Consider the following 25,574-nt stretch of genomic DNA (forward strand, 5'->3'; position numbering starts at 1 on the left):
GGTTCAGGACCAAGTTTAGGAAACCCTGTCTTAAACTGACTACAATGTCTGGAGAAAGAGAGACACAGTGGTGAAGTGAGGGTCCAGTCTAGTCCAGTACATGATGGTTGTTATACATACTGTACACTGGTCACTCACTGGTCATAGAGAGTTACTGTAGCAATAGAACTCCAGCCAGTCCAGCAGGCTACTGACTGCAATGGCCACAGACAGATAGTTCTATATACAGTGATGCAATGACAGTCCAATCCAGTCCAGTACTCACCAGAGGGCAGAATTCCATGACCAGCAGGTAGGGGGTGACTTCAGTGCACTGCGCCAGGCAATGTAGGAGCGCTGGGTGCTGGAGGGCACTGGAGGCGGACGGGCACAATGGCAGAGAGTTAGTGGAGGCACAAAACACTGGCAGAATGGCAGAGTTAGAGGAGGCACAAAACACTGGTAGAATGGCAGAGAGTTGGGTACAGGCCACGCAGCAGGCTGTTAGCCAGCCTGTCAGCTTAGTGGAGTCTGCCACTAGCACAGTCAGCTCAGCTATCCCCATTGAGACTGTGTCTGTGCCTCGATCTAGGTTGGGCAAAACAAAACATGGCGGTGTTCGCCTTAGCCATCTCACCGGAATAAAGACCTCCTCCATTCCTGCCATTATTGAAAGAGATCGTAATATCTCACATCTCAAAATAGGGCTACTTAATGTTAGATTCCTCACTTTCAAGGCAGTTATAGTCAATGAACTAACTAATCACTGATCATAATATTGATATGATTGGCCTGACTGAAACATGACTTAAGCCTGATGAACAGATAGAGACAGAGAAAGTCTATTCACCGGTATGGCTGGGACTCCTCCAGGAAGTGCATCTGGTCCTGAACGCTGGCACTGGCCTTGAGCTCCTTAACCACCACCTGGGTGGAGCTGAGGCCCGCATTCACCTCCCCCAGGAGAACCTGGTATGGGAGCCACACAGACACACACAGGGCACACACATGGGAGACGCACACACACACAGACACACACACACACACACAGGGTACACACATGAGAGACACACACACACAGACACACACACAGGGTACACACAGACAGACATGAGGAGAGATTGGAATGGAAGATATACACACAAAGTCAAACAGAGAGACACAAATAGAGACAGACAGACAGACAGACAGACAGAGAAACAGACAGAGAAACAGACAGAGAGACACACGGAGACAGAAAGACAGACAGAGAGACACATAAAGACAGAAACACAGAGAGACACACAGAAACAAAACAATAATTCCCAAACAGTACACACACATGGAGGTGATGATTGTTGAGGACAAACATGGTTGAGGAGGACCCACACATTCAGGTGAAAGGTGGACAGTCACACAAATGCAAGGAAATAGAGAGACACACAGAGACAGAGAGGAATACACAGGAAAAAGAGACACACAGAGACAGAGAGGAATACACAGAAAATAGAGAGACACACAGAGACAGAGGCATACACAGGAAATAGAGAGATACACCAGGAGACAGAGAGGCATACACAGGAAAAAGAGAGACACACAGAGACAGAGGCATACACAGGAAATAGAGAGATGCACAGACAGAGAGGCATACACAGGAAATAGAGAGATACACCAGGAGACAGAGAGGCATACACAGGAAATAGAGAGATACACCAGGAGACAGAGAGGCATACACAGGAAATAGAGAGATGCACAGAGACAGAGAGGAATACACAGGAAATAGAGAGATACACCAGGAGACAGAGAGGCATACACAGGAAATAGAGAGATGCACAGAGACAGAGAGGCATACACATGAAATAGAGAGATGTACAGAGACAGAGAGGCATACACAGGAAATAGAGAGATGTACAGAGACAGAGAGGCATACACAGGAAATAGAGAGATGCACAGAGACAGAGAGGCATACACATGAAATAGAGAGATGTACAGAGACAGAGAGGCATACACAGGAAATAGAGAGATGCACAGAGACAGAGAGGCATACACAGGAAATAGAGAGATGTACAGAGACAGAGAGGCATACACAGGAAATAGAGAGATACACCAGGAGACATACACAGGAAATAGAGAGATGCACAGAGAAGCACACACAGTACATGCAGATTCATAAAGAGACCAACAAGAGACAGACCAGGAGATACAGAGACACACAGAGAGGTATGCATGCAGTCACAGAGACACACAGAGAGGTATGCATGCAGTCACAGAGACACACAGAGAGGTATGCATATGCAGTCACAGAGACACACAGAGAGGTATGCATGCAGTCACAGAGACACACAGAGAGGTATGCATGCAGTCACAGAGACACACAGAGAAGTATGCATGCAGTCACAGAGACACACAGAGAGGTATGCATGCAGTCCCAGAGACACACAGAGAGGTATGCATGCAGTCACAGAGACACACAGAGAAGTATGCATGCAGTCACAGAGACACACAGAGAGGTATGCATGCAGTCACAGAGACACACAGAGAAGTATGCATGCAGTCACAGAGACACACAGAGAGGTATGCATGCAGTCACAGAGACACACACACGAATGGACATACCCAGTCAAGGTACACAAGTGTGGGGAAAGTATGTGTGTATGAGTGTGAGAAGGAACAGAACACAGAAACAGAAAGAGGGAGGGAACGAGAGAATGACAAGAATCAGTTATCTAGTGTTACAGTAGCTAATTCCCATCACTCAGAGTAAGATGGTTATCTAGTGTTACAGTAGCTAATTCCCATCACTCAGAGTAAGATGGTTATCTAGTGTTACAGTAGCTAATTCCCATCACTCAGAGTAAGATGGTTATCTAGTGTTACAGTAGCTAATTCCCATCACTCAGAGTAAGATGGTTATCTAGTGTTACAGTAGCTAATTCCCATCACTCAGAGTAAGATGGTTATCTAGTGGTACAGTAGCTAATTCCCATCACTCAGAGTAAGATGGTTATCTAGTGTTACAGTAGCTAATTCCCATCACTCAGAGTAAGATGGTTATCTAGTGTTACAGTAGCTAATTCCCATCACGCAGAGTAAGATGGTTATCTAGAGTTACAGTAGCTAATTCCCATCACTCAGTGTATAATGGTTATCTAGTGTTACAGTAGCTAATTCCCATAATTCCGAGTAAGATGGTTATCTAGTGTTACAGTAGCTAATTCCCATCACTCAGAGTAAGATGGTTATCTAGTGGTACAGTAGCTAATTCCCATCACTCAGAGTAAGATGGTTATCTAGTTTTACAGTAGCTAATTCCCATCACTCAGTGTAAGATGGTTATCTAGTGTTACAGTAGCTAATTCACATCACTCAGAGTAAGATGGTTATCTGACAATAAAAACAGAGTGAAATGCTAACTAAAAACTGCTGCATTGCGAGGGCAGGCTACACGGTTCTCTCCCAGTCTTTCCACGGCGTTCTATACCTCTCTGTACAGCGTCAGTCAGGCAGGCAGTCAGTCAGGCAGGCAGTCAGTCAGTCAGGCAGTCAGGCAGGCAGACATCAAAGGCTTGTGGATCAGCCCATCATTAACGATACAGACACACATTCCAGGTAATGTAGCGTGTCGGCCATTTAAACAGGCTGACTCAAACACACCTAGGATCACAGCTCAGCGCATAACAACCGTGAGCCTGCCGAAGTTGACAGAACATTTAATCTAGCTACCTCTCATAAACCCATATCGTAGCTTCCAGCACAGTGAAAATAACCCAAATGAATTGACAAGAAAAAGAGAGTGAGTGGTCTTACCTTTCCGAACCAGCCATCGCCGATCTCTTTCAGGTACAGAAGACTCTGGCGGCCGACTTCTGTGGATTTCAGGAGTTGGACTTGGGAGACAGATAAAAAAAAAAAAAAACAGAGATTTTAGAGAATGACCTTACGACACAACTATTATTCAGCATTGGTTTTATTTCTGACAATGACTCTCTAATTCCAAGCCTCAGAAAAATGTAATCTGGCCAAATACACACCATCGTCCTGCGATTATGAGTCATCCATCTTGCAATAGGTCAACTATCCTCTAAGACACAATCTTCGCCAGGTTGACTTGTTTTGTGAGCAAAACACATGGTCCAAAAAAAAAGTTTTTTGGGGGGAGGGGTTAAAAATATATATACAGTAAAATCACCAGGAATTCAGCTAAAAATGAGTTGAAATACTCCCACAAATAAAAAAATAAATATGTGATTGTGTCTCAATGTAATCAAGGTTTGAAGTTATTTTTCTATTAAAATACAATCTGTTTTGGGGGTTTGGTACAAGTTGTGGTCAATTTGCAGTGTACAAATTATTATAAACATGTTTCCGACACACCGACCATGCACTCTAACAAAAAATTGCCCCGCAGCTGAATGTAGTTGCCTACCCCTGCTCTCCCTCTTTCAGTCAGTAGCAGAGCATCCTGTCCCCTTGCTGCATCCTGACCTATATGTCAGTAGCACAGTGATGACCTGTGTCCTGCATCTATCCTTTCCTCTCCACTGCACACACCAGCCTGCGCTCTCTCACCTCAGCCGGTGCTCTCTCACCTCAGCCGGTGCTCTCTTTCACTCTCAGCCTGAGCTCTCTCACTCTCAGCCTGCGCTCTCTCACTCTCAGCCAGCTCTCTCTCTCACTCTCAGCCGGTGCTCTCTTTCACTCTCAGCCTGAGCTCTCTCACTCTCAGCCTGCGCTCTCTCTCACTCTCAGCCGGCGCTCTCTCATTCTCAGCCTGCACTCTCTCTCACTCTCAGCCGGCGCTCTCTTTCACTCTCAGCCTCGGTCATCCTACTCTCAGCCTGTACTCTCTCCCTCTCAGCCTTGGTCATCCTACTCTCAGCCTGCGCTCTCACACTCTCAGCCTGCTCTCTCTCATTCTCAGCCAGCGCTCTCTCTCACTCTCAGCCTGCGCTCTCTCACTCTCAGTCTGCACTCTCTCATTCTCAGCCTGCGCTCTCTCACTCTCAGCCTGCGCTCTCTCATTCTCAGCCTGCGCTCTCTCACTCTCAGCCTGCGCTCTCTCATTCTCAGCCAGCGCTCTCTCTCACTCTCAGCCGGTGCTCTCTTTCACTCTCAGCCTGAGCTCTCTCACTCTCAGCCTGCGCTCTCTCTCAGTCTCAGCCTGCGCTCTCTCACTCTCAGCCTGCGCTCTCTCATTCTCAGCCTGCGCTCTCTCTCACTCTCAGCCTGAGCTCTCTTTCACTCTCAGCCTCTCTCACTCTCAGCCTGCTCTCTCTCTCACTCTCAGCCTCGGTCATCCTACTCTCAGCCTGCACTCTCTCTCTCTCAGCCTTGGTCATCCTACTCTCAGCCTGCACTCTCTCCCTCTCAGCCTTGGTCATCCTACTCTCAGCCTGCGCTCTCACACTCTCAGCCTGCGCTCTCTCACTCTCAGCCTGCGCTCTCTCAGTCTCAGCCTGCGCTCTCTCTCAGTCTCAGCCTGCGCTCTCTCACTCTCAGCCTGCGCTTTCTCACTCTCAGCCTGCGCTCTCTCACTCTCAGCCTGCGCTCTCTCTCAGTCTCAGCCTGCGCTCTCTCTCAGTCTCAGCCTGCGCTCTCTCTCAGTCTCAGCCTGCGCTCTCTCACTCTCAGCCTGCGCTCTCTCACTCCCAGCCTGCGCTCTCTCACTCCCAGCCTGCGCTCTCTCTCAGTCTCAGCCTGCGCTCTCTCACTCTCAGTCTGCGCTTTCTCACTCTCAGCCTGCGCTTTCTCACTCTCAGCCTGCGCTGTCTCACTCTCAGCCTCGGTCCCAAAAACATCCAAATGAGAATGGACTGACGGCAACATTAATCCTCTGTCCTTTCCCCTCTCTCATTCCCTCCATCTCGCCATCCCTCTCTCCCCCAACAACGACTGATGACTCTCACAGAGGAGGACAGACAGATCTTTTGTGGCAGTGTCACCCCCTTGCCCACCCCCCAGACTGGCCACACAGACCCCTCCCTGTGTGAGGGCCATATCTGACGCCCATTCCCTGTAATGTTCCAGAGGCCAGTCATTCCCTGGGATGTGGGCGCTCGCTCATCCAGAATCTGTTGTGAAGAGAATCCCAGCCATTGTCTGGGTACTAACTCTGGGACTGTATGGTACCAGCAAGAACCAACCACACAGACACACAGACACTAGGCCTATTATCTAGCAGCTCTGTGACACAGTGGTGAACAGTGTTGGGGGTTAATGCATTTCAAAAATAACCTGTTACATCATCAGATTACGCATTACTTTTTAAAAATGTGGTAATATTATTCCAGTTATTTTGTCAAACAACAGCACATGCATTCTCTTTCCGGTGTGCTTCCATGATCTCCACTCGTTTCCTCATTTAGTTCTGGAGCATGAACACAAAGGTGAAGAAATGTCATGGCACGAGTCTGTCCATAGAAATGTACTGAGGGCACACACACACCTCTGAAGAAAGAAAGAAAGATAGAAAGAAAGAAAGATAGTATATCTGTCGATCATCCGACAGCAGCCACATGGTCTTGTGGTGAGATCATAGGGAGTGGTCAGAGCGGATGGAGGTTCTGACTTCAGCCCCCTAACTGCCTAAGCCCCCCGCCCTTAACCATCCCCGTGTGGCCTCCTAATCACTACAGAAACACCATACAGCTATACAGAAAACAACCGCATAGGCCTACAGTACCACAACTTGTTCCACTACTCTTCTGTGATGGTCCACAATCTTATTTCAACATTATGAGTTAAGCACCTTGGGGACAAGATTACTCTCATGTCTCCCCCTCCACTGAAGTGCTGGGTCTCAGAGTAGGAGTGTTAATCTAGGATCAGGTCCATATAATAATATTCATTATGATCTAAAAGACAGAACTGATCCTAGATCAGAACTCCTACTCTGAGAAGCTTTATGTATATGAGCCCAGGCTTTGAGGAACAGTATATTGGAATGGCTGGTCAAGCAGCAGACTGACCTACGAACTGACCCACACCCAACTGTGTCGTACGAGTCATTATTTCGGCTCGACAATCCGATGTCATGAATGTATCTGAATGCATCAGCCCCATATCTTACACGTCAACAGACAAGCAGGGCTATTGTTACGGATAGATAAGGAAAGACTGGGAGAGAAAGACTGGGAGAGAAAGAGAGGGATAGAGAACGTGGGTTTGGCTCTCGCATGCTTGGCATACCAAGGAGCACTTGTGTAGGCTAGCTGGGCCAGGGTGATTACACTACAGGCAGATGTTTGTTTGTGTGTGTGTGTTTATGGGTGTGTGTGTGTGCGCGTGTGTGTGTGTGCGTGTACGCGCGTGTGTGTGCGTGTGCGCGCGTGTGTGCGCGCGTGTGTGTGTGTGTGGGTGTGTGTGTGCGCGCGTGTGTGTGTGTGTGTGTGTGTGTGCGCGTGTGTGTGTGTGAGATGGAGTTATAGAAGCCAGCGTGCGGGACACCTGACAAGACTATGTCGGAAAGTGGATTAAACCGTCTATATCCGTTCTATTGTCTAACCTGAAATCACTGGAGAATAAACTGGACGAGCTCTGTCCGAGACTATCCTATCGACGTGATCTGAATAACTGTAATATCCTATGTTTCTCTGAGTATATACATCTAGCTGTTTTAATATATCATCAGGACAGAACGTCAGCGTCGGGTAATCTCAAGGCCCTTTGTGTCTCTTCGTTAACAACAGCTGTCACTTTCAAGGAGCAGGACACTAATCTGTACGCTTATAAGAAATCGCTCTCTATATACACAGCAGTGGTCCAGGGCATTGGGGATAGGCCCAGCAGTGGTCCAGGGCATTGGGGATAGGGGATGGGGAAAGGCCCAGCAGTGGTCCAGGGCATTGGGGATAAGGGATGGGGATAGGCCCAGTAGGGGTCCAGGGCATTGGGGATAAGGGATGGGGATAGGCCCAGTAGGGGTCCAGGGCATTGGGGATAGAGGATGGGGATAGGCCCAGCAGTGGTCCAGGGCAGTAGGGATGGGGATAGGCCCAGCAGTGGTCCAGGGCAGTAGGGATGGGGATAGGCCCAGTAGTGGTCGAGGGCAGTAGGGATAGGGGATGGGGATAGGCCCAGCAGTGGTCCAGGGCATTGGGGATAGGGGATGGGGATAGGCCCAGCAGTGGTCCAGGGCATTGGGGATAGTGGATGGGGATAGGCTCAGTAGTGGTCCAGGGCAGTAGGGATAGGGGATGGGGATAGGCCCAGCAGTGGTCCAGGACATTGGGGATAGAGGATGGGGTTAGGCCCAGTAGTGGTCAAGGGCATTGGGGATAGGGGATGGGGATAGGCCCAGCAGTGGTCCAGGGCAGTAGGGATGGGGATAGGCCCAGCAGTGGTCCAGGGCATTGGGGATAGGGGATGGGGATAGGCCCAGCAGTGGTCCAGGGCATTGGGGATAGGGGATGGGGATAGGCCCAGTAGTGGTCCAGGGCATTGGGGATGGGGGATGGGGATAGGCCCAGTAGTGGTCCAGGGCATTGGGGATAGGCCCAGCAGTGGACCAGGGCATTGGGGATAGGGGATGGGGATATGCCCAGTAGTGGTCCAGGGCATTGGGGATAGGGGATGGGGATAGGCCCAGTAGTGGTCAAGGGCATTGGGGATAGGGGATGGATATAGGCCCAGCAGTGGTCCAGGGCAGTAGGGATGGGGATAGGCCCAGCAGTGGTCCAGGGCATTGGGGATAGGGGATGGGGATAGGCCCAGCAGTGGACCAGGGCATTGGGGATAGGGGATGGGGATAGGCCCAGTAGTGGTCCAGGGCATTGGGGATGGGGGATAGGGATAGGCCCAGTAGTGGTCCAGGGCATTGGGGATAGGCCCAGCAGTGGACCAGGGCATTGGGGATAGGGGATGGGGATAGGCCCAGCAGTGGTCCAGGGCATTGGGGATAGGGGATGGGGATAGGCCCAGTAGTGGTCCAGGGCATTGGGGATAGGGGATGGGGATAGGCCCAGCAGTGGTCCAGGGCATTAGGGATAGGGGATGGGGATAGGCCCAGTAGTGGTCCAGGGCATTGGGGATAGGGGATGAGGATAGGCCCAGCAGTGGTCAAGGGCAGTAGGGATGGGGATAGGCCCAGCAGTGGTCCGGGGCATTGGGGATAGGGGATGGGGATAGGCCCAGTAGTGGTCCAGGGCATTGGGGCTAGGGGATGGGGATAGGCCCAGTAGTGGTCCAGGGCATTGGGGATAGGGGATGGGGATAGGCTCAGCAGTGGACCAGGGCATTGGGGATAGGGGATGGGGATAGGGGATGGGGATAGGCCCAGCAGTGGTCCAGGGCATTGGGGATAGGGGATGGGGATAGGCCCAGCAGTGGTCCAGGGCAGTAGGGATGGGGATAGGCCCAGCAGTGCTCCAGGACATTGGGGATAGGGGATGGGGATAGGCCCAGCAGTGGTCCAGGGCAGTAGGGATGGGGATAGGCCCAGCAGTGCTCCAGGACATTGGGGATAGGGGATGGGGATAGGCCCAGCAGTGGTCCAGGGCAGTAGGGATGGGGATAGGCCCAGCAGTGCTCCAGGACATTGGGGATAGGGGATGGGGATAGGCCCAGTAGTGGTCCAGGGAAGAGCCAGCATATACAGCACAGTATGCCCTGACATTCTTGAAGACTCCTCACTGGAAACACTCCAGTCTACTGCAAGGTTTCCATCACTTCGTCAAGGACAGAATAAAGGCACTTTTCCCTTTATTGTCTCACCTTTATTTTACCTTATATGTTGTATTCCCTTTGAGAAAACCTGTGAAAGTGACTATATGAATTTGATATGGTTCTCTCTGAAAGTCATTCCCTGAACATCCCTCCTCACAGAGCTGACTTCAAATACATAAAGCCTCTTGTGTGAACTGAACCAAACTGAACTGAGAGAGAGAGAGAGAGAGAGAGAGAGAGAGAGAGAGAGAGAGAGAGATGGGAGAGAGAGAGAGAGAGAGAGAGAGAGAGAGAGAGATGGGAGAGAGAGAGAGAGAGAGAGAGAGAGAGAGAGAGAGATGGGAGAGAGAGAGAGAGAGAGAGAGAGAGAGAGAGAGAGAGAGAGAGAGAGAGAGAGATGGGAGAGAGAGAGAGAGAGAGAGAGAGAGATGGGAGAGAGAGAGAGAGAGAGACAGAGTGAGAGATGGGAGAGAGAGAGAGCAATGGGATTAGAGAGAGAGAGATCTCAGTAAGACCAAAATATTAGTGTTCCAAAAAAGGTCCAGTCGCCAGGACCACAAATGCAAATTCCATCTAGACACTGTTGCCCTAGAGCACACAAAACAACTATACATACCTTGGCCTAAACATCAGCGCCACAGGTAACTTCCACAAAGCTGGAAACAATCTGAGAGACAAGGCAAGAAGGGCATTCTATGCCATCAAAAGGAACATAAATTTCAACATACCAATTAGGATTTGGCTAAAAATACTTGAATCAGTCATAGAACCCATTGCCCTTTATGGTTGTGAGGTCTGGGGTCCGCTCACAACCAAGACTTCACAAAATGGGACAAACTCCAAATTGAGACTCTGCATGCAGAATTCTGCAAAAATATCCTCTGTGTACAACGTAGAACACCAAATAATGCATGCAGAGCAGAATTAGGCCGATACCCACTAACTATCAAAATCCAGAAAAGAGCTGATAAATTCTAAAACCACATAAAAGGAAGCGATTCCCAAACCTTCCATAACAAAGCCATCACCTACAGAGAGATGATCCTGGAGGAGACTCCCCTAAGCAAGCTGCTCCTGGGGCTCTGTTCACAAACACAAACAGACCCCACAAAGCCCCAGGACAGCAGCACAATTAGACCCAATCAAATAATGAGAAAACAAAAAGATAATTACTTGACACTCTGGAAAGAATTAAGAAAAAAAACGTGCAAACTAGAATGCTATTTGGCCCTAAACAGAGAGTACACAGTGGCAGAATATCTGACCACTGTGACTGACCCAAACTTAAGGAATGCTTTGACTATGTACAGACTCAGTGAGAATAGCCTTGCCATTGAGAAAGGCCGCTGTAGACAGACATGGCTCTCAAGAGAAGACAGGCTATGTGCTCACTGCCCACAAAATGAGGTGGAAACTGAGCTGCACTTCCTAACCTCCTGTCCAATGTATGACCATATTAGAGACACATATTTCCCTCAGATTACACAGATCCACAAAGAATTCGAAAACAAACCCAATTTTTATAAACTCCCATATCTACTGGGTGAAATTCCACAGTGTGCCATCACAGCAGCAAGATTTGTGACCTGTTGCCACGAGAAAAGGGCAACCAGTGAAGAACAAACACCATTGTAAATACAACCCATATTTATGCTTATTTATTTTCCCTTGTGTACTTTAACCATTTGTACATCGTTGCAACACTGTATATATACTTAATATGACATTTGTAATGTCTTTATTGTTTTGAAACTTCTGTATGTGTAATGTTGACTGTTAATTTTTATTGTTTATTTCACTTTTGTATATTATCTACCTCACTTGCTTTGGCAATGTTAACACATGTTTCCCATGCAAATAAAGTCCTTTGAATTGAATTGAATTGAGAGAGAGAGAGAAAGAGAGAGAGAGAGGAGAAGGAAGGAAGGAAGGAAGGAAGGAAGGAAGGAAGGAAGGAAGGAAGGAAGGAAGGAAGGAAGGAAGGAAGGAAGGAAGGAAGGAAGGAAGAAGGAAGGAAAAGTGAGAAAAGTGTAATTTTATCAGACTCAGACAGGTAGGTCCTACCTGATCGTCCTGGTTGTTTGGCCAGGGGGAGGGACACCTCCGTGAGGGGTAGGATGTAGACATCAGGTCCGCTCTGGGATGCAGGGGACGCCAGGGTGGACAGGTCCGCCTGGTACTCCTCCCCATCGGCATTCTCAAACTCCTACAGGATAGAAGGGCAGAGAGGTCAGAGGTCAGACAGGCCATCAAGATCAGAAGTTCAGTGTGTTTGAGATGAGTTTGAGCAAGGTGAGGTAAAGAATCCTTTAGTGAGAGAGAGAGAGAGAGAGAGAGGGAGAGAGAGAGAGAGAGAGAGAATGCAAAGTTCTTGGAAAAACAAGATGATTTATATAGCAGTGATTCTGTGCAGTCCGACTGCGATGTAGTCGATCAAACAGAAAATATTACCGTTAACAAAAATTCCCTGCAGTATACGAGAACGTAATCCAACTCTGGGAATCCATTTGTCCCCATAGCAGAGAGCAATAGGTTGAAGCAACATTGAGAGGGGAAAGGAGGACTTTGTCTCTCTCTCTGTGTCTCTCTCTCTGTGTCTCTCTCTCTGTGTCTCTCTCTCTCTCTCTCTCTCTCTCTCTCTCTCTCTCTCTCTGTCTCTGTCTCTGTCTCTGTCTCTGTCTCTGTCTCTGTCTCTGTCTCTCTCTGTCTCTGTCTCTGTCAGGGGAAGCTGATGTCAGGCAGATAGGAGGGAATTCCGACCAGAGTTAAGCGTGCCTAAATGGAATGGAATGACATTTTTATGTACTTTTCTCTCTATGTGTATTCTGACCTTGAATTTAGGCATGAGAATAGCAGGCTATTAATCTGTTACTTGTTAAGGGTGGAGATCAACGAAATGAAAGTGCACTGTAAATAAATATAAAAAATGTTTAAAAAAAAGCTTTTTTTCGGGTCAAAATGTTACCTGACCGTAAAATGTTTACTTGGTCAAAACTTATCTCCAACATGATAAAAGGCAGGCAAAGATTCCGTCAAATTAAAATTATGTGTTTGCTCGATTTGACTCGTGTTAATTCAACTAGAAATGATTATTTTGGCAATTTAACAAACAAAAAGCCAGTAGAACTAATAAAACCCACATACATCTATAACTGCCATTCCATTCCGTTGATCTTTCCTTCCTCTGTCAGGTCTGTGTAGTATTTTTTATTCATCAATGTATTTTGTGTGTAAAGGCTCTCCAAACTTGTTTTTTTTTTGTGTGACTCATACATAGTGAATGTGCCTAAATAATCTACAAAATCAGAGTATTTTTTAAATCTACCAGTTGGTGCTGAAACAGAGATGAAGGGGTTTGAACTATATTTAGATGGATTTCTTTAATTGATCTCTATATTCTGAACCTGTTCTCTCACTGTATTTATATTACCTTTATTTAACTAGGCAAGTCAGTTAAGAACAAATTCTTATTTTCAATGAAGGCCTAGTGGGTTAACTGCCTTGTTCGGGGGCAGAATGACAGATTTGTACCTTGTCAGCTCGGGGGTTTGAACTTGCAACCTTCCGGTTACTAGTCCAAAGTTCTAACCACTAGGCTACGCTGCCGCCCCTATTCTAGTGAGTCTGTTGGCAAATTATAATTAAAGGTACACCATATTTAAAGGGATGGCTTAAGATAAATGCACTGAAAACCTTATTGAATGAAACTTCCATGAGAGAATCTGTTGGCCACCAAAGTGGGAGGATTTTCAGCAGTTGAATTACATGGATTCAGTTCGCACAAGCTAGCCACACCCGTAGAGCGCATTGCATGAAACACAAGGTAAGTCTGAATAGCAACTACTGAGAAGTGGGTAGGAAAGGTGTACATTTCCTGAGTCTGAATCGAGTCCTTAATTAAAGCTGGAGTCACTGTGTGGAGATGTTCCACTAGATCTTCTGGTGATGAATCAGACGAATCAATGAATCAGATCAGATGAATCAATGAATCAGATCAGATCCTCTACAGATCCTCTGGAAACACTCAAAACACCATGTAATGAAACCATAAGAAGTTAGTGCATCCAACTTGAGATCTGGTGTTTGAAGGTAAACTCAAAGTACTTGTTAAAACAGAACAGAAGTACTCTGAAAAACCCAGGCTATTTGTGTTTGTGTTTTTAAAGAGAGTTCACTGGGTTTACAGTGTAAAGAGCAGCATCAAAACACACAAAACAGATTTTTTTTCAGACTGTCTCTCATACAATCGAACGGTTAAGTAATACACTTCTTCTGAAATAGACTAGATTTTATTTATATCATGCTTTTTTAGACCTGTCTAAAATAATTCATGAATTTATTGTGATGGTGTAGGCCATATTACATGAATTTATTGTGATGGTGTAGGCTATATTACATGTATTTATTGTGATGGTGTAGACTATATTACATGGATTTATTATGATGGTGTAGGCTATATTACATGGATTTATTGTGATGGTGTAGGCTATATTACATGTATTTATTGTGATGGTGTAGACTATATTACATGGATTTATTGTGATGGTGTAGACTATATTACATGGATTTATTATGATGGTGTAGACTATATTACATGGATTTATTGTGATGGTGTAGACTATATTACATGGATTTATTATGATGGTGTAGGCTATATTACATGGATTTATTGTGATGGTGTAGGCTATATTACATGTATTTATTGTGATGGTGTAGGTAGGCTATATTACATGTATTTATTGTGATGGTCTAGGCTATATTACATGGATTTATTGTGATGGTGTAGACTATATTACATGGATTTATTGTGATGGTGTAGACTATATTACATGTATTTATTGTGATGGTGTAGGCTATATTACATGGATTTATTGTGATGGTGTAGGTAGGCTATATTACATGTATTTATTGTGATGGTCTAGGCTATATTACATGGATTTATTGTGATGGTGTAGACTATATTACATGGATTTATTGTGATGGTGTAGGTAGACTATATTACATGGATTTATTGTGATGGTGTAGGCTATATTACATGGATTTATTGTGATGGTGTAGACTATATTACATGTATTTATTGTGATGGTGTAGACTATATTACATGTATTTATTGTGATGGTGTAGACTATATTACATGTATTTATTGTGATGGTGTAGACTATATTACATGTATTTATTGTGATGGTGTAGACTATATTACATGGATTTATTGTGATGGTGTAGGTAGACTATATTACATGGATTTATTGTGATGGTGTAGGCTATATTACATGTATTTATTGTGATGGTGTAGACTATATTACATGTATTTATTGTGATGGTGTAGACTATATTACATGGATTTATTGTGATGGTGTAGGTAGACTATATTACATGGATTTATTGTGATGGTGTAGGCTATATTACATGGATTTATTGTGATGGTGTAGACTATATTACATGGATTTATTGTGATGGTCTAGGCTATATTACATGTATTTATTGTGATGGTGTAGGCTATATTACATGGATTTATTGTGATGGTGTAGGTAGGCTATATTACATGTATTTATTGTGATGGTGTAGGCTATATTACATGTATTTATTGTGATGGTGTAGACTATATTACATGGATTTATTGTGATGGTGTAGGTAGGCTATTTTACATGAATTTATTGTGATGGTCTAGGCTATATTACATGGATTTATTGTGATGGTGTAGACTATATTACATGGATTTATTGTGATGGTGTAGGTAGGCTATATTACATGTATTTATTGTGATGGTGTAGGCTATATTACATGGATTTATTGTGATGGTGTAGACTATATTACATGGATTTATTGTGATGGTGTAGGCTATATTACATGGATTTATTGTGATGGTGTAGACTATATTACATGGATTTATTGTGATGGTGTAGGCTATATTACATGTATTTATTGTGATGGTGTAGGCTATATTACATGGATTTATTGTGATGGTGTAGACTATATTACATGGATTTATTGTGATGGTGTAGGCTATATTACATGGATTTATTGTGATGGTGTAGGTAGGCTATTTTACATGAATTTATTGTGATGGTGTAGACTATATTACATGGATTTATTGTGATGGTGTAGGCTATATTACATGGATTTATTGTGATGGTGTAGACTATATTACATGGATTTATTGTGATGGTGTAGGCTATATTACATGGATTTATTGTGATGGTGTAGACTATATTACATGGATTTATTGTGATGGTGTAGACTATATTACATGGATTTATTGTGATGGTGTAGGCTATATTACATGGATTTATTGTGATGGTGTAGACTATATTACATGGATTTATTGTGATGGTGTAGGCTATATTACATGTATTTATTGTGATGGTGTAGACTATATTACATGGATTTATTGTGATGGTGTAGGCTATATTACATGGATTTATTGTGATGGTGTAGACTATATTACATGGATTTATTGTGATGGTGTAGACTATATTACATGGATTTATTGTGATGGTGTAGGCTATATTACATGTATTTATTGTGATGGTGTAGACTATATTACATGAATTCATTGTGATGGTGTAGGCTATATTACATGGATTTATTGTGATGGTGTAGACTATATTACATTAATTCATTGTGATGGTGTAGACTATATTACATGGATTTATTGTGATGGTGTAGACTATATTACATGGATTTATTGTGATGGTGTAGGCTATATTACATGGATTTATTGTGATGGTGTAGACTATATTACATGGATTTATTGTGATGGTGTAGGCTATATTACATGTATTTATTGTGATGGTGTAGACTATATTACATGTATTTATTGTGATGGTGTAGGCTATATTACATGGATTTATTGTGATGGTGTAGACTATATTACATGGATTTATTGTGATGGTGTAGACTATATTACATGGATTTATTGTGATGGTGTAGGCTATATTACATGTATTTATTGTGATGGTGTAGACTATATTACATGAATTCATTGTGATGGTGTAGGCTATATTACATGGATTTATTGTGATGGTGTAGACTATATTACATGAATTCATTGTGATGGTGTAGACTATATTACATGTATTTATTGTGATGGTGTAGACTATATTACATGAATTCATTGTGATGGTGTAGACTATATTACATGGATTTATTGTGATGGTGTAGACTATATTACATTAATTCATTGTGATGGTGTAGACTATATTACATGGATTTATTGTGATGGTGTAGACTATATTACATGAATTCATTGTGATGGTGTAGACTATATTACATGGATTTATTAGACTTTTTAAAATGTAGATGTTCCAAAGGTCTGCATCAGTGGCTTGTAGGAAACCAGGAGATGCTCAATGTGTTTATGTTCATTAACGGTCAATTACTGTGAGACCGGCAGTTATTTACTTCACAATCACCGTCTGACACAATGTCATGATTATTCTAAACTATTTTATACAATGTTATGTGCATGTTTGAAGAAAGAAAATGATCGTTCTATAGTAGGACGAAGCAGCGTGTTGTTCCATGAGGTGTAACGGACGAACGGATATTTTTAGAACCGTCAGGCAAAATGAAGTTCAACGACGAGACGACCCATTGCCACGTTTGCAACTTTTGATGGTACAGCAGAAGCAAAATTCAGCATCCTGCGATGCTTGTTGTAAAACCTCTAGTTAACGCTGGTGGATTGAACACTGTGCTCAACAATGCCTACCAAAATGGGTTCAATTGGCAAATGATCAGATACATAAGTCAATGAAGTCAATACTATAGACGAGGTGGTATAATTATGCACTTAACAGAACTTGAAACACCAAATGAGTGTTCTCAAATATTCCCGGTAGTTCTCCCAGTCCCTGGCAAGGTGTTGCACAACTCTTGATTAAGTCATGTTAATCAATCAACACATCGTGTAATGTTTCAAAATATCTCAGAATGATGTTTCAATACTCCAGCAAAGTGAAGGTTTTGTCTCCTTAACGTCGGTGGAAGCTCGGTTTCCAAAAGCAATTTATTTTAACAGTGTACTGTAAGACATCAGATCCATTCTGGAACCGACCACACTAATACATACTGGATATTAAAGAAGAAATCCCTTGGAGAGATCGCCATGGCTTTCAGAGGGAGAGAGGGAGAGAGGGAGAGAGAGAGCAAGAGAGAGCGAGAGAGAGAGAGAGACAGAGACAGAGACAGAGACAGAGACAGAGACAGAGACAGAGACAGAGACAGAGAGAGAGAGAGAGAGAGAGCGAGAGAGACAGAGACAGAGACAGAGACAGAGACAGAGAGAGAGAGACAGAGAGAGAGAGAGAGAGAGAGAGAGAGAGAGAGAGAGAGAAGGAGAGCGAGAGAGACAGAGACAGAGAGAGAGAGAGAGCGAGAGAGAGCGAGAGAGAGCGAGAGAGAGCGAGAGAGAGCGAGAGAGACAGAGACAGAGACAGAGAGAGAGAGAGAGAGAGACAGAGAGAGAGAGAGAGAGAGAGAGAGAAGGAGAGAGAGAGAGAGAGAGAGAGAGAGAGAGAGAAGGAGAGCGAGGGAATTGGAGGATTTGGAGAGTGGATCAGTGTAAAAGCCCCTCAGTTGTAAGGAGTTTAGTGGAAATATGGAAAACTGGGACCTTTTGTAAACTCGTCCTGCACCCACTTCCCTGACTCCCCCCATCCTCCTCACCCCTCCTTCCATCCCTCCTTCCATCCCTCGCTCCCTCAATCCTATCCCGCGAGAGAACACACACACATATGCACATACGCAGTCTCACTCTAGACAGACAGACACGCATACACACACACACACTCCCTCTGGTCTCCAAGTCCACAGCTTCACACGGCCCCTCAGCTTCACACGGCCCCTCGCGACCCACCAAACATCTGTTTCAGGATCAGAGTTCCAGTGACACAGCCCTCTAACACGTACCATTACAGAGATCACACACGCAGTTCCCGTAAAATGCACAGCTACAGAGTTCACACAAAGACACAAATATCCACTCACATCTCTCGCCCACACATACAGCTACATAGATCTAACCTAAACACCCAGCCCTCTTTCAGTCCTCTCCCAGCCCTTTCCCAGTCCTCTCCCAGCCCTCTCCTAGTCCTCTCCCAGCCCTCTCCCAGCCCTCTCCCGGCCCTCTCCCGGCCCTGTCCCGGCCCTCTCCCGGTCCTCTCCCGGCCCTCTCCCAGCCCTCTCCCAGTCCTCTCCCAGTCCTCTCCCAGTCCTCTCCCAGTCCTCTCCCAGCCCTCTCATAGTCCTCTCCTAGTCCTCTCCTAGTCCTCTCCCAGTCCTCTCCCAGCCCTGTCCCAGCCCTCTCCCAATCATCTCCCAGCCCTCTCACACATAAATAATACAAACAATGCATTACATTTTTATATCGTTCTTCAAGGACCCAATTTCACTTTACAATTGTAGAGACAAATACACTAGATACAATACATGTACTAGTATTGTGCTAACTGGTTTCATTTAATGGCATCAAAGAACTCTCTGCTAAAAACAATACAAACAAAATCATTTTTATTACAACCAGCATTAGGACTCAATCACAGCTAGAGTTCAGGCTACATCAGGCTCTCCACATAACATCAATCTGTTCTTACCTGAGCTCAAGTTCCATTGGGGAAAGCCGGCATGTTGGTCACTCACACGACACAAGTTCACTTGTACCCTGTACACGACTGTCTCAGCAGAACAACAAGCTGAAAGCACCTGAAAACTCCACCCCCACCGCCCCCGCCACCACCAAACCACCACCCCCACCAAACCACTCCTCCAACCAAACCACCCCTCCCACCTACACACATGCACTCAGGGGCCCCATGGCCCAGCTGGCTTGAAGGGCATGTGGGTGGCGGTGCCAAACGCAGAGCCGACAGTAAGACCATGGTCCTGCAGCTGAGAGTGCCTTCTATCTAGCACCAGAATGGTCAACGTCATGGATGGAGAGAAAGAGAGGAAAAGAAGGATGGAGAGAAAAGGAAGGGAGGAGAAGTGTTTCCCAGTCCAACAAGCAGTTACTGTGCTCCTCCCGAGAGGAGGGAGGGAGAGAGACAGGAAAGAAAGAAAGTGGGGGGGGGGGGGGGGGGGGGCAAGTGAGAAAAAACGAGAGAAATGGAGCCCCCACAAAAATGTGAGGCAGAAAAAAAAGGAGTGGGAGGGAAGGCTTTACACATTCTATCCTCATGACATCATTCTCTCCCCTCTTCTCTAGTTCTTTCTCTTCTATCACTCCCTCTCTTCTCCTGCCGGGGAACATGTGCAGAGCAGGCCTCTTCCACACAAGGTTGAGCGAGCACACACACACACACACACACACACAATAAATATTCCTATCATCTCCTCTTCCTGCTCTGGGAGAGGCTGTTTCTAATTCCAGATGAAGGCCCTGGGGCGTGTGGGGCCGGATGTACTGTGGGCTCTGGGGTATGCCCTTCCTCAAGCCCTCTCACCCCTTTTCCCCCTCCCGGCTCTCTCTCCCTCACCTCTCCCTCTCCTCTGCCCTTTCCTTTTACCCTGCTTGACTCTTTCTCCTCTCCTCTCTTTCTCCTTCTCCGCTCCCTCTCCTCTCTCTCTCTCTCCCTCTCCTCTCTCTCTCTCCCTCTCCTTTCACTCTCCTCTCCTCTACCCCTCCTGTCCTCTCTTTCTCCCTCTCCTCTCCCTCTCTCTCCTCTTCTCTCTCTCTCCCTCTCCTCTCACTCTCCTCTCCTCTCCCCCTCCTCTACCTCTCCTGTCCTCTTTTTCTCCCTCTCCGCTCACTCTCCTCTCTCTCTCCCTCTCCTCTCTCTCCCTCTCCTTTCACTCCTCTCCTCTACCCCTCCTCTACCTCTCCTGTCCTCTCTTTCTCCCTCTCCTCTCCCTCTCTCTCCCTCTCCTCTTCTCTCTCTCTCCCTCTCCTCTCCCTCTCCCCTCTCCTCTCTTTCTCCCTCTCCTCTCCCTCTCCTCTCCTCTCCTCTCTCTCCTTCTCTCTCACATCTCCTCCACCTCCCCTCTTTCTTAGTCTCTCTCTCCCTGAGTATTCTCCTAGACCGCACAAAAAATACACATATATATACACATATATATAAATGTCGTGCTATACTGTAGAGGCCTACACATACAGGATGTTTCAGACACACACACACACACACACACACACACACACAGTTGCTATGAAGTCCCATCTTTCTTTACAGTAGAAGCTATGAATTCATATTCCTTTACCATTTAGCTGACAGTAAATTATAACCCAATGATTCCAACTTGATGTGTTTGTCATTTCTCTAAAAGAAAGAGTCAGAAAGACACGGTGACATATGGCCTGTCTCCACAAGTTCTACTAGGAGAGAGCGCTCATGTTAATTACTTCTGCCCTGTCTGTCTCTCAAACAGAGCAAGTGACAGAGAGAAGAGCGAGAGAGAGAGACGGGGGGAGATAGAGAGAGAGAGAGAGAGATGGGGAGAGAGCAAGAGAGAGAGAGAGAGCTGGAGAGAGACAGGGAGAGAGAGAGCAGGGGCGAGAGAGAGCGAGAGAGAGACAGGTAGAGAGAGATCAGGGGAGAGAGAGAGAGACGGGTAGAGAGAGGGAGACGGGTAGAGAGAGAGAGACGGGTAGAGAGAGAGAGACGGGTAGAGAGAGAGAGACGGGTAGAGAGAGATCAGGGGAGAGAGAGAGAGAGGAATAACAGAGGAATTTGCGTTAACAGCAACTTGGGGAAAATTCTCTGCGGTATTATAAATAGCAGACTACACAATTTCCTTGATGAACACAAGTCCTGAGCAGAAGCCAGATTGGATTTCTAAAAAATGATCGTACAACAGATCACATTTACACCCTCCACACTCTAATTGATAAACATGTAAACCAAAACAAAGGCACAATCTACTCGTGTTTTGTAGATTTCATGAAAGCATTTGATTCAATTTGGCACGAAGGTCTTTTTTATAAATTAATAGAAAGTGGTATTGGAGGGAAAACATATGATACTATTAAATCAATGTACACTAAAAACAAATGTGGTTAAAATTGGCAACAAGCAAACAGACTCTCTCAGGGACGGGGAGTGAAACAGGGCTGCCCAATAAGTCCAACACTATTTAACATCTACATTAATGAATTGGCAAAAACATTAGAAGAATCGGCAGCACCTGGTATCACCCTACACAACACTGAAATCGTGTGTCTGCTGTACGCAGATGACCTGGTGCTGCTGTCTCCCACTAAGGAGGGTCTGCTGTAGACAGATGGCCTGGTGCTGCTGTCTCCCACTAAGGAGGGTCTGCTGTACGCAGATGACCTGGTGCTGCTGTCTCCCACTAAGGAGGGTCTGCTGTACGCAGATGACCTGGTGCTGCTGTCTCCCACTAAGGAGGGTCTGCTGTAGACAGATGGCCTGGTGCTGCTGTCTCCCACTAAGGAGGGTCTGCTGTAGACAGATGACCTGGTGCTGCTGTCTCCCACTAAGGAGGGGTTACAGCAGCACATAGATCGTCTTCACAGGTTCTGTTAGACCTGGGCTCTGACCGTTAACCACAGGTTCTGTCAGACCTGGGCTCTGACCGTTAACCACAGGTTCTGTTAGACCTGGGCTCTGACCGTTAACCACAGGTTCTGTCAGACCTGGGCTCTGATCGTTAACCACAGGTTCTGTCAGACCTGGGCTCTGACCGTTAACCACAGGTTCTGTCAGACCTGGGCTCTGATCGTTAACCACAGGTTCTGTCAGACCTGGGCTCTGACCGTTAACCACAGGTTCTGTCAGACCTGGGCTCTGACCGTTAACCACAGGTTCTGTCAGACCTGGGCTCTGACCGTTAACCACAGGTTCTGTCAGACCTGGGCTCTGATCGTTAACCACAGGTTCTGTCAGACCTGGGCCCCGGCCGGTAACCACAGGTTCTGTCAGACCTGGGCTCTGACCGTTAACCACAGGTTCTGTCAGACCTGGGCTCTGACCGTTAACCACAGGTTCTGTCAGACCTGGGCTCTGATCGTTAACCACAGGTTCTGTCAGACCTGGGCTCTGACCGTTAACCACAGGTTCTGTCAGACCTGGGCTCTGACCGTTAACCACAGGTTCTGTTAGACCTGGGCTCTGACCGTTAACCACAGGTTCTGTCAGACCTGGGCTCTGACCGTTAATCACAGGTTCTGTCAGACCTGGACTCTAATCGTTAACCACAGGTTCTGTCAGACCTGGGCTCTGACCGTTAACCACAGGTTCTGTCAGACCTGGACTCTGACCGTTAACCACAGGTTCTGTCAGACCTGGGCTCTGACCGTTAACCACAGGTTCTGTCAGACCTGGGCTCTAATCGTTAACCACAGGTTCTGTCAGACCTGGGCTCTGACCGTTAACCACAGGTTCTGTCAGACCTGGACTCTGACCGTTAACCACAGGTTCTGTCAGACCTGGACTCTGACCGTTAACCTAAAAAAACAAATATAATGATATTCCAAAAACGGTCCGGAAATAAGGATGACAAATATAAATTCTATTTGGACACAGTTCTATTAGAACACACCAAAAACTACACATATCTAGGACTAAATGTCAGCAACACAGGTAGCTTTCACATGGCTGTGAAGGAGCTGAGAGACAAAGCAAGAAGAGCATTCTATGCCATTAAAAGGAACATCAAAATAGAAATTCCAATTAGAATCTGGCTCAAAATGTTTCAATCAGTTCTAGAACCAATTGCTCTATATGGCAGTGAGGTATGTGGTCCAATCTCTAATAATGAATTCACCAAATGGGACAAACATCCAATCGAAATACTGCATGCAGAGTTTTGCAAGACTGTATTGCAAGTGCAAAGAAAAACTCAAAATAAGGCATGTAGAGCAGAATTGGGCCAATACCCCCTCCTCATTCGAAAAGAAAAAAGAACCATCACCTTTTACAACCATCTAAAAACAAGTGACCCCAAAACATTCCATCACACAGCTCTACAATGCCAAGAGATGAAAAAAGAAAAGAGTCCCCTCAGCCAGCTGGTTCTGAGGCTCAGTTCACCAACTCAAACCAACCCCATAGATTCTCAGGACAACACTCAGGACAACACTGGCCCAACCAAATCAACACAAAACAAAAAGAATTGGAAAGACACCACAAAATATCAAAGTAAACTTCAATGCTATTTGTCTCTAAACAGACAGTACATGGTGGCAGACTACAGTGCCTTGCGAAAGTATTCCGCCCCCTTGAACTTTGCGACCTTTTGCCACATTTCAGGCTTCAAACATAAAGATATAAAACTGTATTTTTTTGTGAAGAATCAACAACAAGTGGGACACAATCATGACGTGGAACGACATTTATTGGATATTTCAAACTTTTTTAACAAATCAAAAACTGAAAAATTGGGCGTGCAAAATTATTCAGCCCCCTTAAGTTAATACTTTGTAGCGCCACCTTTTGCTGCGATTACAGCTGTAAGTCACTTGGGGTATGCACAGTGCTCCTTGGGATGTTTAAAGCTTTGGAAATCTTTTTGCATCCAAATCCGGCTTTCAACTTCTTCACAACAGTATCTCGGACCTGCCTGGTGTGTTCCTTGTTCTTCATGATGCTCTCTGCGCTTTTGACGGACCTCTGAGACTATCACAGTGCAGGTGCATTTATACGGAGACTTGATTACACACAGGTGGATTGTATTTATCATCATTAGTCATTTAGGTCAACATTGGATCATTCAGAGATCCTCACTGAACTTCTGGAGAGAGTTTGCTGCACTGAAAGTAAAGGGGCTGAATAATTTTGAACGCCCAATTTTTCAGTTTTTGATTTGTTAAAAAAGTTTGAAATATCCAATAAATGTCGTTCCACGTCATGATTGTGTCCCACTTGTTGTTGATTCTTCACAAAAAAATACAGTTTTATATCTTTATGTTTGAAGCCTGAAATGGGGCAAAAGGTTGCAAAGTTCAAGGGGGCCGAATACTTTCGCAATGCACTGTATCTGACCACTGTGAATTATAGAAAACTGAGGAAAACATTGACTAGGTACAGACTCAGTGAGCACAGTCTGGCTATAGAGACCGGTCGTCACAGACAAACCTGGCACCCCAGCGAGGACAGTCTGGCTATAGAAACCGGTCGTCACAGACAAACCTGGCTGCCCCGAGAGGACAAGCTGTGCTCACTCTGCTCCAGGGGAGAGGTAGAGACAGAGCTGCATTTCCTATTACACTGTGACAAATACTCAGACCTAAGAGAATATTTATTTCCCCAAATTATAATTCACAACAAAGATTTGAAACTATAAAAGAAAAAAATCAAATATTTATTGGGTGAAAAGCCAAAATGTGCAGTTTTGGAAGCCAAATATGTCTCCTGCCACAACCTGAGGGACAGCCAGTGAAAAGTGCAAAGTAATGTCGATAATATTTACCGTTTTGTTTTGTCTTTCATACCATGTCCTGTATCTTCTCAGTCATGTTGACACAATGTAAGTAATAATGAACTTGCCATGTCAATAAAGTCAATTGAATTGAATTGAGAGAGGGATGGGTAGAGAGAGAGAGAGACGGGTAGAGAGAGAGGAGATACAGGTAGAGAGAGAGAGAGAGACTGAAAGAGAGAGAGAGAGAGACGGAGAGACGGAAAGAGAGAGACAGAGAGACGGAAAGAGAGAGAGACGGAAAGAGAGAGAGAGAGAGACGGGAAGAGAGAGAGAGAGAGACGGGAAGAGAGAGAGAGAGAGACGGGAAGAGAGAGAGAGAGACGGGAAGAGAGAGAGAGAGACGGAAAGAGAGAGAGAGAGACGGAAAGAGAGAGAGAGAGACGGAAAGAGAGAGAGAGAGACGGAAAGAGAGAGAGAGACGGAAAGAGAGAGAGAGACGGAAAGAGAGAGAGAGACGGAAAGAGAGAGAGAGACGGGAAGAGAGAGAGAGACGGGTAGAGAGAGAGAGACGGGTAGAGAGAGAGACGGGTAGAGAGAGAGAGACGGGTAGAGAGAGAGAGACGGGTAGAGAGAGAGAC

At 45.5% G+C, this 25,574-nt stretch overlaps 1 protein-coding gene across 4 annotated transcripts in view; it reads right to left on the reverse strand.

Annotated features, from left to right (window-relative positions):
- The window catches only part of LOC110499449 (serine/threonine-protein kinase LMTK1), a 103,238-nt gene that overhangs the window by 24,064 nt on the left and 53,600 nt on the right, over positions 1-25,574 (reverse strand). For 2 of the 4 annotated variants that reach the window (XM_036956307.1, XM_036956306.1), the window contains exons 3-6: positions 11,686-11,827; positions 3,766-3,845; positions 830-948; positions 266-353 (exon numbers count right to left, since the gene is read on the reverse strand). In XM_036956307.1, coding sequence (XP_036812202.1) covers positions 266-353; positions 830-948; positions 3,766-3,845; positions 11,686-11,827 — 429 coding nt within the window. Of the gene's footprint in view, positions 1-265; positions 354-829; positions 949-3,765; positions 3,846-3,989; positions 4,623-11,685; positions 11,828-19,214; positions 19,335-25,574 lie in introns of those variants that run through there. The other 2 variants (XM_036956308.1, XM_036956309.1) reach the window with 2 other exon arrangements.

Source organism: Oncorhynchus mykiss, chromosome 20 (genome assembly GCF_013265735.2).
Source record: "Oncorhynchus mykiss isolate Arlee chromosome 20, USDA_OmykA_1.1, whole genome shotgun sequence".
Lineage (NCBI taxonomy): Eukaryota > Metazoa > Chordata > Actinopteri > Salmoniformes > Salmonidae > Oncorhynchus > Oncorhynchus mykiss.